Source organism: Aquarana catesbeiana, linkage group LG02 (assembly GCF_042186555.1).
Source record: "Aquarana catesbeiana isolate 2022-GZ linkage group LG02, ASM4218655v1, whole genome shotgun sequence".
NCBI lineage: Eukaryota > Metazoa > Chordata > Amphibia > Anura > Ranidae > Aquarana > Aquarana catesbeiana.
In genome coordinates this window covers 331,286,444-331,302,862 of record NC_133325.1, presented here as the reverse complement: position 1 = coordinate 331,302,862, position 16,419 = coordinate 331,286,444, and the positions used below count along the sequence as shown (strand labels likewise).

Sequence of the window (16,419 nt, the reverse complement as noted above, 5' to 3'; positions counted from 1 at the left end):
TTGCGCTATAAACAAAAGAAAAGGGACAAGTTTGAAAAAACACAATATTTTTTACTTTTTGCTATAATAAATATACATTTTTTTTTTAAACAAATTTTTTCCTCAGTTTAGGCCGATATGTATTCTTCTACATATTTTTGGTAAAAAAAATCGCAATAAGCATATATTGATTGGTTTGCACAAAAGTTAACGCGTCTACAAAATAGGAGATAGATTTATAGCATTTTTATTTTTATTTTTTTTTACTAGTCATGGCGGCGATCTGCGATTTTTATTGTGACTGCGATATTGAGGCGGACATATTGGACACTTTTGACACATTTTTGGGACCAGACACATTTATACAGTGATCCGTGCTATAAAAATGCATTGATTACTGTGTAAATGTGACTGGCAGGGAAGGGGTTGTATCGCGCCCCTTGCTCGCTCGGTTCCACTCTCCCGACACTCCTCTGCAGCTATAGCATCAGATTGCAGATCGCAACATCTGATTGTTCGGTCATCCAATGCTCCGGGATTAGAACTACAGCTATGTGCCGTTCTAACCCAGTTGTGATAGCTCAGAACAAACACCAGGCAGGCTGTATGTAAGTTCAACCAGGAAAACACAGGCTCTCCTTTATTGGAAAACACAGGCTCTTTTATACACTAAAAGTGGAGGTGCATACCTCCGGCTCATATTACTCTAACAATACACCTGTAACCCAATTAACCTAATTAACATGGGCTAATTAACTAATCCCTTTAGACAGCCTAGATGACTGAGACATGACCTTTAGGCCAGACTGGTCGTCTTGTAGCTCAGAAAACCCAATCAACATTATCACAATGGCAGAGTTAATTAACATAAACAACAATGGGGATCTAATGGCTCTTAGATCCCATACTAGAGACCTATTTACAATACACATTCTAGCAGGCAACAGACAGACAGGTGCTGGAATTTACATCAGCATCTCCTAACAGTATCTGTCCCAACATTATGAATCAGCCACTATTTCTAATATGGCAAATCCATGGTCTCCAGAGTCTGTGTGTCCTGGGGGACCAGGACCCGAATCCACAGTAGTATCACCTCAAGGGTCCCAAGGCATACAGCTCACAAAGAGCACCGTTCCCCCAAATGCCAGGGCCCACGATCGATCGGCAAGAGGCTGGCATTCAGTCCCATCCAAAAGTCTCTCTCCCGGCTAGGTCTGTCACAGGGGTTAACACTAGGGGGTGATTGAGGGGTTAATGTGTGTCCTAGGGAGGTGATTCTAACTGTGGGGGGAGGGGACTGACTGGGGGAGGTGACCGATCGGTGTCCCTATGTACAAGGGACACACATCGGTCTCCTCTCCTCTCTGATGGGACGTGGATCTGTGTGTTTAAACACACAGATCCACAGTCCTGCTCGGTTGCTGGGCATCGTGGATGCCCGGCGAACATCGCGGCTGCCGGGCACGCGCATCGGGTCCCTAGTGGCTCAGGAAGGCGGTCACGTCATATGACGTCCACCCAGAATGAGAGCTGCCTCGTCCCACCATCATATGACAGTGGGCGGGCAGCTAGTGGTTAAAGCACTTTATAGGAGTTGTACATATATACAGTTTCTCACAAAAGTGAGTACACCCTTCACATTTTTGTAAATATTTTATTATATCATTTCATGTGACAACACTGAAGAAATGAGACTTTGCTACAATGTAAAGTATTGAGTGTACAGCTTGTATAATGGTGTAAATTTGCTGTCCCCTCAAAATAACTCAACACACAGCCATTAATGTCTAAACCATTGGCAACAAAAGTGAGTACACCCCTAAGTGAAAATGTCCAAATTGGGCCCAATTAGCCACCCTATCCAATGTCATGTGACTCGTTAGTGTTACAAGGTCTCAGGTGTGAATGGGGAGCAGGTGTGTTAAATTTGGTGTTATCGCTCTCACTCACTCATATTGGTCACTAAAAGTTCAACATGGCACCTCATGGCAAAGAACTCTCTGAGGATCTGAACAAAAAGAATTGTTGCTCTACATAAAGATGGCCTAGGCTATAAGAAAATTGCCAAGACCCTGAAACTGAACTGCAGCACAGTGGCCAAGTCCATACAGCGGTTTAACAGGACAGGTTCCACTCAGAACTGGCCTCACCATTGTCGACCAAAGAAGTTGAGTGCATGTGCTTAGCGTCATATCCAGAGGTTGTCTTTGGGAAATAGATGTATGAGTGCTGCCAGCATTGCTGCAGAGGTTGAAGGGGTGGGGGGCCAGCCTGTCAGTGCTCAGACCATACGCAGCATGTGTTGAGTTATTTTGAGGGGGACAGCAAATTTACACTATTAACCAAGCTGTACACTCACTACTTTATATTGTAGCAAAGTCTCATTTCTTCAGTGTTGTCACATGAAAAGATATAATAAAATATTTCCAAAAATGTGAGGGGTGTACTCACTTTTGTGAGATACTGTACATATATATATATATATATATATATATATATATATATATTTTTTTTTTTTTTTTTTTTTTTTTCTAAATCAACTGACATCAGGTTTGAAATCCAGGTGGCAGTTCATAAACATTGCACTTAAGGCACTTTATCCTAACATCAAAATAGGATTGTCAAATATTATTTAACATTGGAAGTGGATGACCTCATTTTGTAAGACCTCATAGGGATCTGGTCTGATGTATGGGGACTCTGGTGGGGCAATGTATGCTGCACAGGGGTAGATATCAGGCTGAGATGTGAGGATTGAACTGCTCATTCTTATATAGATGTGGCTCCCTCCTCTTTTGTTGCTCTGATGCTCTCTTGTTGCTCCCCCTTGTACTAGATTCATATTCCTCATGAATATTGACCCTGTTTGATGTTTCTATCCCTCTCTACAGGACAGAGAATTCCCTATAACCAGTAGGTACTAGAGGTTCATCCTGTGCCTAGGTCCATGTTACTAGGAGGATTTGAATGTCAATCTCATGTAATTTATGTTTAAAGTCTGGGTCATTTACTTTGGATTCAAAGGCTGAAGCATTTGGACCCTGAATGTTCCAGCTGCTGATAATTAATTATGTCATTTTGTGTTTATATACCTTGTAATGAGCAAATTGCCTGGGACAAACAGAATTATGAATGGTTGTCACTGTCTTTATTACTTTTTGAGCTTAGTCACATCAGTTTGTTGCTTAGTGTGATGAGAAGGGTCCTTCATTTCTCTACTTTGTGGTGGTTTTGATGTCCGTCTTGGTGCTGGTGGTTTCCTCCATTCTTGCCATCTTCTTGGCCCAGTTTTTGTATGATTATATTGTTGTTGTTTTGGAATTATTAATGGAAAGGTTTGGGGTCTTCTTACTCTCTCTGTAGCTCTCTCCCTCTGTATCTACTGTAGCTCTATCTCTCTCTCTCTCTCTCTCTCTCTCTCTCTCTCTCTCTCTGTTTCTTTTTCTGTTTGTGTGTGTGTCTTTGTGCCTTTCTCTATCTCTCTTAATTTCTCTGTGTCTCTCTTCAGTTTTCTGTGTTCTCTCTCTCTCCCTCTCCCCCCCTCTCTCTCTCTCTCTCCCTCTCTCCCTCTCTCCCTCTCTCTCTCTCTCTCTCTCTCTCTCTCCCTCTCCCCCCTCTCTCTCTCGCTCTCTCTCTTTCTCTCTCTCTTGCACTCCAGTAAAGCATGGCTAATTACTGAACTACAGGAAAGCAGAGAAACACACTGAACTCCAAGAAAGCAGGTGATTGCTGCACATGCTAAAACAGGAAAACACACTGCACTGTGTATATCACTTAGCTTCATGTAAGTGAGCTCCATTCAGTCAGGGGACAGGAGGGGGGAGGTACAGAGTGCGAGTCAAGACAGGAGAGAACTGGAGCAAAGCATCATGGGAATGATGGCATCACACAGAGGAGTATTTTATCATTACCAAGTGAGATTGGGATAGAGGACAGTACTGTAAATGAGGTTTTGGAAATAATGAACGGAAGTAGTAGCCTTCCTGGGGGTGAGTGTAATGAAGGTTACTGAATTTTTAGATTGTGCATTTTAATGAAATTGGGCCCCTTTACAAGAACATAGAACATTTTTTTTAAAGGTGAACTAATCCTTTAATCTAATCCCCTCCTGAAAATGCTAATTGTCTTGCTGACTCTGTCTCAAATGCTTATAAAAACCCTTGACCTAAACCATATGGGTCAGGTAAGTCAGAGTAAAGATAGAACTCCTTTTTTTTTCATTGTTAGAGGCCAATGACTGAATTATTGTTTTCAGAAAAAGTTACCAAGAAACCAAGAATTATAAGTACCCTGTGACAATTATTAGCATATTAGGTGAACACTATGCTCTCACCCATACAGTATGCATGCATAACCATGATTTAGAAAGGCAGTGCAAAAAAGTATGATTTTAATCCCTAACAACCAGTCAGAAGCTGAAATGTGATTGGTTGCTGTGACAAGGTGTATTTAGCACACCATCTTGGCTCTTTGCACTTCCATAACAAATAAACCCATTGGAGAGTATCAAAAAAGGGAATGTGGGCTAAGCTAAATAAATAGTACTAAGCAGACAAAAAGTCATACTGAATTATTAATTTTTATCTGACAAACAGTGATTACTTTTGGAAGAGGCTATGGATTCAGAATACACGACTCAGTAAACTGAAAAAGCCAGAAAATAATAAACAGACCACAATTCATACCTCAGCACCAGTTATAGTCACAGAGCTCTGATTCCGACTGCTACATTTGCTACTCTGATCAGAATCAAATAATGTGTAAACACTTTTCAAAAACTCTGAATAGATATGTTCTATTTATCAACAGGCACAGAAGATAGCAGGAATATACACAAAATATAATGTTAGTAGAAATGACTTTATGTGCTGCAAAATGTTGTATACAGAGAAAAGTTTCCTCGTGTGTCATGTGAGGTTTCCAAAGCAATAATATTTTTTGTGTACAGTTATTTAATTAGAGTTTAAATACAACCTCACAATGTTTGGTAGATATTACAATTCATGGTAAATAATTTTATTGCTGATAATACATCAAGTAAAGAACTTTATTTATATAGGATGCAGTAAAAGTATAGATGAAATATTAAATGTTGCTAGGATGTAAATCCAATGTAAATATAGGATGTAAAGCTAATAATAATAGTTTTTGTTAGAAAGATTTATATTTGCTCCTTTTATCAAAGTGGTTTAATACATACAGTAAATGGAATTGGAAGGTGATTTTTGTGTGATCCATACTGATAATTAGACTAAAAAGCCAACTGTTGGGTGTAAGACTTTCATGGAAGACTTGAGCCACATGGGACTAAAAAGAAACCTAAGCATGGTTGCTGGCACCTCAATGGTAACAAAGTCTATTACCCCCCCCCCTTTTCTATTTTTAAACAACTTATGTACATGGGAATTGCTTTCAAGCATTGGAAGCATAATTTCTTAAGATTTCTATTTATTTTAACAATATAGCAAGGATGCACTTCAGAGGCTGCATTTTAACTACATTGCATTGCATTGCTTTGGATACAAAGGGTACTATTGAGATCCCTTTTAATTACAGGCAAAGCAGGGAAAACATAGTCTTTACTGTGTTTTGAATTTGAATGTATGTTTATAGTAGCATTGCTTTCAAATGCATCATTGAAAAATAATACATATCTACATGCGCCTTTAAAGGAGAAGTACAGTCAAAGCTCCTTTAGCTGTACTTCTCCTGTGCATCACAGGAGTGCAGTTTACTCTCTACTTGGACTGGCACCTGGCTCAGCCATCCAGCGAGCTGCTGAGAGTCTAAGCCAGTGGTCTTTGATTGCTCAGTTGTCAGTCTTTGAGCTGGTGGGGAACAGATGCAGCATTAGACCAATGCTGCATCCACCTAGGTATGTATGATTTCTAAAAAAAAATGAAAAAAACTTCTCTTTTACGCTCCCACTGAGCCCAATAGGCATGTGGCATAGACTACATTCCAAATGTAACCAAACAACGCAATCTGTTTTTATGCAGCTATTCAGATCCACCCTCGATAAACAACCTTAGCATTGGTGTTTGAGGCATTATACATTAAGACAACTAAGGATACAGTTTACACTTATAAAAAATCTCATAAAATACAATTCTACAAAACATAATTTTCTGTGTCAACCTTTAACTTCCTATATTGTTACTTCTAGTTGTTACCTAATTTCTAGATAATACAAACTGTATGCAACATAACCTAATGCTAGTCTTTTTTTTCCATTAGAAAATACAGTCGGAGTTATTAAGCCATGAGATTAGTTTGGATGAGATGAAAAAGAGAATCCAAGGAAAGGAAATGTCCAAAAAAGTTCTATTGCAGATTGAAATTGCTCAGGTAAGTATTTTTAATATTGTTAAAAGTAGGAGATACAGTATATGTAACAGTGTAAAAAAAAAAGTTACATACTGTAGTTCAACCTTTTCAGCCTGTGTGTTATTTTAGAGATTGAGAACATTTTAATTTCTATTTGCAATCACTTGAATATGTACAGTATTAGGTTATCAAAGCCTAACTAGTTTGATTCCTCCAAGTTGGCACTTGAGCATTGACTTAAAGGATAAAAAAATGTAAAAAAAAAAATGCACAACATAGAAGCCTGGAAATCATTGCACCAGCAATCAGCAGATCGCTGATGCCATGCAGGTCTCCTGCACACAGTCAGTGCATAGGCTTACCCACACATCCCATACGGGTAAGCCAATTCTCCTTGACAGGGAGACTCAATGAACGATCACAGTGCTGTGGTCGTTCATTGAGAACTACAAGCCAACAGCCAAACAGTGACAGCCTGTATGGGGAACTTCTCCTCGAACTGCTGCCACAGGGAGGGGGGCAGTGGATGGCGGTTGCATCACCTAAAATCAGGGGAGAACATGTAACGTGTCCCCAAAGGTGAACTTATCCTTTAAGCATGACTTCAGCATTCACAGATGTGAATGTGCTTGTGGTAGTTACATCTGGTCCTATGTGACAAAGCACTAGGTATTAAGATATAGTAAAATAAGACAAAACTGTTTTTCAAATATATGTAGATTTGGCTTAATATATACTTTTTATCATTTATCTTGTTATTGTTATTTTATTACTTGTTTGCATTTCATGGCTTGTTTCTATTGCCTTTATATTTTATTATGTAATATTCCAGAAAAAACTACAAGAAGTTTCCACTAAGTTTAGATTATTTCAAAAACCAGCAAATTTTGAACAGCGTCTTATAGAATCTAAAAGGATTTTGGATGAAGTGTCCTTTGAGTTACCAGTTCTGGATATGGAGAGCGTTGAGCAGGATGCAGTCCAAACTCAACTGGATCACTGCATGGTAGGTTTAATTCTGATACAACAAGTAACAGTTGATGTTACTCAAATGTATTATTTAGTGTAGTAACAATATTAGTTAGAGATTTGACTACCCTAGGTATGAGCAAATAATGTAGCAATTTGATTTCGATTCTTGCCCTTGTTAAAATTTAAAGCAAAATGCAGTGCAAGCATTCGGTAACAAGACTTTTTTTCCATCAGCCAGGCTGTTATTATTATAGAGGTTGAAAAGGAACTGTAATGAGTAGCAATCTTTGTGCTAACTGTATTTTATTGTTAGAATGTTCTGTTTACATTTATGTTTGAAACGTTTCTTATTCATACACATATTCTTTGCTAGTCTTTGCCTCCTCAAATTCCTTACCATTCTTTTACAAATTAAAATAAAAACAAAAATTATATTGAATAGTAAAATGGCCTGTGCCAATATCTACACATGATTGATATATTGTTGCTGGCATTAGCAATGTTATATCTCTTTATTAATGATAACACTTTATCTTTGTTACATCCTGTTTATTTATTTGTAGTTCTGAAAGATGCTTTCAGACCGCTTAACATAATCTAACAGTTCACCATGGTAGACATTTGTATAATAATTCGGACCACAGCATTAGCTTACAATGTACACACTTATTTATTTTTATACATATTCTTATCATTTGAAATCCTTAGTTGCTGCAGCCTATATACTATTGTACTATGAAACTTTGTGGTTTTAACTAGTGTATTTCTCAATTATTGTGCTTAATGAAGCAGCAGACGACAAATGTATATTTAATCTGTTTGCTTGTGAGGTCATTAAAGGGTCCAGTAAGCATAGCCAGGGGTAAATTATGCAAAGCATTTAGGCTGAGGATGAGTTTAAAATACCATCTCCCTTTTTACACTGTGGCTCTGCAAACCAGGTGGTAGATTATGCAGATTGTTTTAATTAAAATGTTATGAATTGTTGATGGTAAATCAATACTATTTTATAGATGTGAAGTAATATACTATAGAGAAAATGTAATAAAGTATTTAACATTCTGTAAAGTTTGTTTTTTTGTAAGGTAATGTACATGAGCAACCCTCAGCAAAAAAAAAAAACCTTATTCATTTTATTATTTTTATGAAAATCTACTGTTTTCGAAAGTAGACCCAAATCTAGATTGACTTGTTTGAGATTTACAATCTGTATCTGATATTTTTTGCATATTCCATAAAGAATTGATTTTGCCTAATATGGGGATGATTATTTTTATATAACTGTTGATTTGTATGTTCTCATTTTGTTTAATGATGGTATTTAAATTTATTGCAGAACATAAACCAATGTTAATCTTTCAAATATGTTTGTGGTTGAGATTATGAGGTTTTGTAGTATATAAAACACCTCTAAACAGTTTTGGGATTTTTAAAAGTATTATTTAAAAGTCATCAAACCTAAATATGCTCTGCTGACGATTCACTTCCAAAACCTGGTACACGGCAAAAATAGCTTCTACATTTTGTACATTCACTGGTAAAAAATGGATACAAATCTTGGCATTTTTTTTTTTAACATTTTAATTATAATACATGATTATAACATATTAAGATATGATGTAGACATCTGCTTTATTATATCAGCATGGAACAGCCTTAAAACAAGCTTGTGCCTGTTAGGTGAATCCAATCCAACCATCACCACAGGTTGTTCTCCTTGCTGACATTATATTTTGCCTTGTACATATTTTTGAAAGATGCCCACACTTTTCTCAGTAAAAACTGTAGATGGAGCAATACTACAACTACAGGTGAAGCCAAACTTTAAAAATGCTAAGTTGCACGTTGCTCACTTCTGGGTTTTCTATTACAATATATCAATGAATTTAGCAATGGTGTTTCAACCTGCAAGAATAGGGGAATATTTTTCCAGAAATTGTCTCAACCAATTAACAATTAACCAACTACAACATGTTGCAGTGACTTTTTAAAAGGATTAGAATTAGAATTTAGAATAAGGGAGAAACCAGGAGGTGGAGGAGTAGCCACTGCATCTAGTATAATAAATGTAAATAATTTGCTGAAATAGGTATAAAACAAGCTGTGGATGAGACATGGCTACAATCAACTGTGGCAGAATGAGCATTTATTACACAGAAAGCCTTTTATTTGTGCTTTATATATTTGCTTTAGGGTATACTGTGAGAATAGGATTTAAACTATGTTTGGCAACAATTTCTAGATTAGCGTGTGTTCTAACAATGTATACAGTCTACAGTAGTTGCATGCAATGTTAAGGGTTATTAATGTTATTAATAACATTTCAGATGCCTCAAAATAATAACTGTTTTTCTATTTTACAGAAACTTTACAAAATTTTAAGTGAAGTCAAATCTGAAGTGGAAACAGTGATAAAGACTGGGCGTCAAATAGTTCAGAAACAGCAAACCGAGAACCCAAAAGATCTTGATGAGAGGCTGACTGCATTAAAACTGGAATATAATGAGCTAGGAGCTAAGGTACCTTTTGATTACATTTTAAATGATGCATAGCAAAGTGCATATGAAATCATTGGGCTTATCTTTAACATTAGAGATGAGTGAAAAATGTAATACTCTGGTGATTGGCAGAGCAGACCCCATTGCTCTCACTGGCATAATACTAAATTGGTAAAACACTTAGCAGTTCACAATAATTCTCTATGGAAGTACCACAACTCGAACAGCAAAAATAAACATATGCTGCTAGGCAGAACCCTTTCCTCACCTCATTGGTGAACCCCGGTCTACTTTTACAGACAAACGCCAGCTTCAGCAGCCCCCCATCCTGCAATCCTCTGATGCCCCCCATAAAAAAATAACTCTATCCACATCCAATTTTCCAATTTTAGCATACATACTTTACAACCAAGTATATAGTCAACTTTTTATGCTTCTGAGACCCAAAAGAGTTAAAGTGGTTGTAAAGGCTCAATTTTTTTTTATTTAAAATAACAAACATGTCATACTTACCTCCACTGTGCAGCTTGTTTAGTACAGATTGGCTCTGATCCACTTGTTCTGGGGTCCCTCTGGCGGCTCCTCCCCACATCAGATAACCCCCTAGGAGAAGTGCTCTCTCGAGGGGGTCACCTTGCGGGGGCTCTTCGGCTCTTCGGCATCCATAGACAAAAATGCTGGACTCAGCCCCGCCTGCGTCATTGGAGTTGATTGACAGCAGCAGGAGCCAATGGCTGTGATGCTATCAATCTATCAAATCAAGAGCCAGGACCCCGTGGAGAGAGGGCAGCATGTCTCCACCGAGGGAAATACGGGGCTCAGATAAGTAAAACGGGGGGCTGGTCACTGCAAGAAGTTTTTTCACCTTAATGCATAGGATGCATTAAGGTTAAAAAACATGAGAGTTTACAACCCCTTTATAGGCTAGTGTTTACACTGGACTTCATATTCAAATGTGGTAATTTACTGGTAAATCATTTTTGCATTTGTTTTCTTGTTGGAAAGTTGACAGTCCAAGGTATATAGTAAGAGGCATGGTGAGTTTTTTTAAAGTTATATTTTTTTGCCACAATTCTTAAAAAAAAAAGTTGAAAGTAAAAACAAATTATTTTTTTCTCAAAGTTGTCATTTTACCAAGTTATTTCTCATACAAAGCATAAACACACTTAGAATAACACCACAAAAAACATTCTGCTACTCCCACAAAGTATGGGAATACCACATGTTTGGGACTTTCTCAAAGCCTAACTGCCTAGTGGGGCTCAACATCCAAAGAGCACCTATGCATCTAATTTTTTGCCTGCATATCAAATTTTTAAAGGCCCTGGAGCACCGGGACTATGGAAACACCCACAAAATAACCACATATGGAAAGCAAACACACCCCGGTATTTTCTAGGAGGCAAGATTAGTCTTTTGAAAACTGTCTTTTTTGCCAAAAGTTTTTTGAGTATGCGGAAAGAAAATGAAAATGTATTTTTTTGATGCAAAGTTGTCATTTAATAAGATATTTTTAATACACAGCATAGACATACATGAATTACACCTCAAAACTTATTCTACTACTTCCCTCAAGTATGGGGATACAACATATGTGAGACTTTTTCAATGTTTAGACTGATTATGTACCCAACATTGCATCTTGTGCAAAAACTACCAACATGTTTTAGAAAACAATGTACTGTAATGGTCACTCTGTATAAGTCATCAGGGAATATAGCATAGCGTAGCTTCACCTACAGCATCCCCTGTTCCTAAAAGCCAAGCAAGCCTAATCTATTGGTATGTGGCAGTCCTAATAGTACAATTCTATATTCACTGGCCAGGAAATACAGGAGGCTGAACATAGGATAAACAAAAGAGTGCATGTGGTCCCAGGAGTGCAGTTTTCCACAGAGAATGGGTGAGACTGGTATTTTGCAGAAACATAGACAGTGGTACATGCAGGTGGGTCAGTATTGGTAGCAGACAGAGATGTGATCAGCAAACAGGCAAAGGATTGGTTCAGGCAGAAGGCAGAAATATGGTGGTTAAACAGGTCGGGGTCAGTTCAGGGGGAGTTGTGGTCATATGCAGGTAAAGGATAAGTCCAAGCAGCAGGCAAAAATATGGTCAATTAACAGACCAGGGTCAGTTCAGGCAACAGGCAGAGATGTGGTAAGTACACAGTGTGATATTTCGAAGGTATTGCTCAGATGTAGTAGCCTGCTGGTCTCTGGTAAGACCAGACACAGAGGTAGAGGCTTCTTCCCACCCAAAGCTCTTTGAAGCCTCCAGACTAGGAATGAGCCAAACACCCCCCGGTTCGGTTCGCACCAGAACCTGCGAACGGACTGAAAATTCGCACAAACGTTAGAACCCTATTGACGTCTATGGGACTCGAACGTTCGAAATCAAAAGTGCTCATTTTAAAGGCTAATTTGCATGTTATTGTCCTAAAAAGGGTTTGGGGACCCGGGTCTTGCCCCAGGGGACATGTATCAATGCAAAAAAACGTTTAAAAACAGCCATTTTTTTGGGAGCAGTGATTTTATTGATGTAGCTTGTAGCTTTAGCTGAACACTGTTCAGAGGATGCACTACACTAACTTGTAGTTTTAGCTGAACACTGTGCAGAGATTGCACTACACTAACTTGTAGCTTTAGCTGAACACTGTGAGGAGGACGCACTACACTAACTTGTAGCTTTAGCTGAACACTGTGCACTACACTAACTTGTAGCATTAGCTGAACACTTTTCAGAGGATGCACTACACTAACTTGTAGCTTTAGCTGAACACTGTGCAGAGGTCGCACTACACTAACTTGTAGCTTTAGCTGAACACTGTGAGGAGGACGCACTACACTAACTTGTAGCTTTAGCTGAACACTGTGCACTACACTAACTTGTAGCATTAGCTGAACACTTTTCAGAGGATGCACTACACTAACTTGTAGCTTTAGCTGAACACTGTGCAGAGGTCGCACTACACTAACTTGTAGCTTTAGCTGAACACTATGAGGAGGACGTACTACACTAACTTGTAGCTTTAGCTGAACACTGTGAGGAGGATGCACTACACTAACTTGTAGCTTTAGCTGAACACTGTGCAGGGGTCGCACTACACTAACTTGTAGCTTTAGCTGAACACTGTGAGGAGGACACACTACACTAACTTGTAGCTTTAGCTGAACAATGTGAGGAGGACACACTACACTAACTTGCAGCTTTAGCTGAACACTGTGCAGAGGTCACACTACACTAACTTGTAGCTTTAGCTGAACACTGTGAGGAGGATGCACTACACTAACTTGTAGCTTTAGCTAAACACTGTGAGGAGGACGCACTACACAAACTTGTAGCTTTAGCTGAACACAGTGCAGAGGTCGCACTACACTAACTTGTAGCTTTAGCTGAACACTGTGCAGAGGTCGCACTACACTTACTTGTAGCTTTAGCTGAACACTGTGAGGAGGACACACTACACTAACTTGTAACTTTAGCTGAACACTGTGAGGAGGATGCACTACACTAACTTGTAGCTTTAGCTGAACACTGTGAGGAGGACGCACTACGCTAACTTGTAGCTTTAGCAGAACACTGTGCACTACAATAACTTGTAGCTTTAGCTGAACACTGTTCAGAGGATGCACTACACTAACTTGTAGCTTTAGCTGAACACTCTGAGGACGCACTACACTAACTTGTAGCTTTAGCTGAACACTTTGCACTACACTAACTTTTAGCTTTAGCTGAACACTGTGCAGAGGTCGCACTACACTTACTTGTAGCTTTAGCTGAACACTGTGAGGAGGACACACTACACTAACTTGTAACTTTAGCTGAACACTGTGAGGAGGATGCACTACACTAACTTGTAGCTTTAGCTGAACACTGTGAGGAGGACGCACTACACTAAATTGTAGCTTTAGCTGAACAGTGTGCTGAGGTCGCACTGCACTAACTTGTAGCTTTAGCTGAACACTGTGAGGAGGACGCACTACACTAGCTTGTAGCTTTAGCTGAACACTGTGCAGAGGTCGCACTACACTAACTTGTAGCTTTAGCTGAACACTGTGAGGAGGACACACTACACTAACTTGTAGCTTTAGCTAAACACTCTGAGGATGCACTACACTAACTTGTAGCTTTAGCTGAACACTGTGCACTACACTAACTTTTAGCTTTAGCTAATCACTGTTCAGAGGATGCACTACACTAACTTGTAGCTTTAGCTGAACACTGTGCAGAGGTCGCACTACACTTACTTGTAGCTTTAGCTGAACACTGTGAGGAGGACACACTACACTAACTTGTAACTTTAGCTGAACACTGTGAGGAGGATGCACTACACTAACTTGTAGCTTTAGCTGAACACTGTGAGGAGGACACACTACACTAACTTGTAGCTTTAGCAGAACACTGTGCACTACAATAACTTGTAGCTTTAGCTGAACACTGTTCAGAGGATGCACTACACTAACTTGTAGCTTTAGCTGAACACTGTGCAGAGGTAGCACTACACTAACATTAAAATAATGTAGCTGCCTGCGGTAGTGATATAATCAGGAAAACACCACCAACCTTCTACAGGTAGCTTTAGCTGAACACTGTGCAGAGGACACACTGCACTAACGGTAAAATAATGTAGCTGCCTGCGGTAGTGATAGGATCAGGAAAACACCACCAACCTTCTACAGGTAGCTTTAGCTAAACACTGTGCAGAGGTTGCACTACACTAACTTGTAGCTTTAGCTGAACACTGTGCAGAGGTCACACTACAATAACTTGTAGCTTTAGCTGAACACTGTGAGGAGGACACACTACACTAACTTGTAGCTTTAGCTGAACACTGTGCACTACACTAACTTGTAGCTTTAGCTGAACACTGTTCAGAGGACGCACTACACTAACTTGTAGCTTTAGCTGAACACTGTGAGGAGGATGAACTGCACTAACTTGTAGCTTTAGCTGAACACTGTGAGGAGGACGCACTACACTAACTTGTAGCTTTAGCTGAACACTGTGCAGAGATCGCACTACACTAACTTGTAGCTTTAGCTGAACACTGTGAGGAGGACGCACTACACTAACTTGTAGCTTTAGCTGAACACTGTTCAGAGGACACACTGCACTAACTTGTAGCTTTAGTTGAACACTGTGCAGAGGTCGCACTACACTAACTTGTTGCTTTAGCTGAACACTGTGCAAAGGTCACACTAAACTAACTTGTAGCTTTAGCTGAACACTTTGAGGAGGATGCACTACACTAACTGTAAATAGTTTAGCTGCCTGACTGTGGTACTAATAGGATCAGAAGAACACCAGCAATTTTCTTCAGGTAGCTGTAAATACTGTAACAATACAAGCCTGCCTGTCAGTAGGAAGATAATAACAGGAACGGATCTAGCCAAACTGAATACAGTGTATATATATATATATATATATATATATATATATATATATATATATACAACACCTGGGATGCATATATATACACAATACACTGTAAGTGCAGCTAACTGACTGACAGTCCTGCCTAATCTATCTAACTTAAATCAAATTACACTGTCTCTCTGTCTTTGTCTCTGAACGCCGGAACACACATTACACAGGACCGCCGTGCAGGAGGCCTTATATAGTGTGGGGTGTGTACTAAACCCCCTAAACCATAATTGACCAAAGCCACCCTGGCTTTGGCCAATTACAGCTCTCTCTACAGACGGCGCTGTGATTGGCCAAGCATGCGGGTCATAGTGCATGCTTGGCCAATCATCAGCCAGCAATGCACTGCGATGCCGCAGTGAATTGTGGGCCATGACGCACCACACAAATTTGGCCGGAACGGCCCATATCGTTCTCAATTCGGCGAATGGGCAAACAGACGATGTTCGAGTCGAACATGGGTTTGACTGAAACACGAAGCTCATCCCTACTCCAGACACCAGAACATGATCTGGGATTAACAAAACTAAACAAAAGCTTAGTTTTCTGCACTCTGAAACACTACTCTGGAGCCCCCCACTCTGAATAAGAGAGAACGCTGTGTTGTCTTCAATCCCACTACTACATTGGCGGGGCCTTACACTGTTACAGCAGGTGACAGATCAGTCCAGGCAACAGGAAAAAAAACATGGTCAATAAACAGGCCAAGGTCAATTCAGGTAGCAGGCAGAGATATGGTCCGTATGCAGGCAAAAGATCAATCCAAGTCACAAGCAGAATCATGGTCAATTAACAGGCCTGGGTCAGTTCAGGTAGCAGACAGAACCATAGTCATTACTCAGGCAAATGGTTAGTCCAGGCAGCAGGCAGAAACATGGTTGAAAAAAACATGGTTGGTACATAGAACATCAGATACAAACAAAATGCAGGTAAACAAAGAAGAAACACTTTCAGCATACCTTCACTAATATTGTAGTGAGGTATGGTAGCGATGGAAGCAGTCTCCTATGCAGAGAACAAGTTGAAAACACTAGCGACAATAGTAACGTGTGTCATGCCTTACTCCATTTCTGGTACATACATGATATTTTTTTTATGGGTGTTCAGTTTTTTTCAGTAGGAGTGATAATATTTGGAAAACATCTCTCATGCAGCCTATTAACTGCATCAGAATGAAGGTTTTCAGGTGCAGGCAAAACTAATTGGCAGTGTCTCA

The 16,419-nt window shown here is 39.4% G+C and overlaps 1 protein-coding gene across 1 annotated transcript in view; it reads left to right on the top strand.

Moving 5' to 3' along the window:
• The window catches only part of DMD (dystrophin), a 3,507,873-nt gene that overhangs the window by 1,378,408 nt on the left and 2,113,046 nt on the right, over positions 1 to 16,419 (top strand). The window contains exons 30-32 of the mRNA XM_073614841.1: positions 6,220 to 6,330; positions 7,142 to 7,315; positions 9,645 to 9,800. Coding sequence (XP_073470942.1) covers positions 6,220 to 6,330; positions 7,142 to 7,315; positions 9,645 to 9,800 — 441 coding nt within the window. The remainder of the gene's footprint in view (positions 1 to 6,219; positions 6,331 to 7,141; positions 7,316 to 9,644; positions 9,801 to 16,419) is intronic.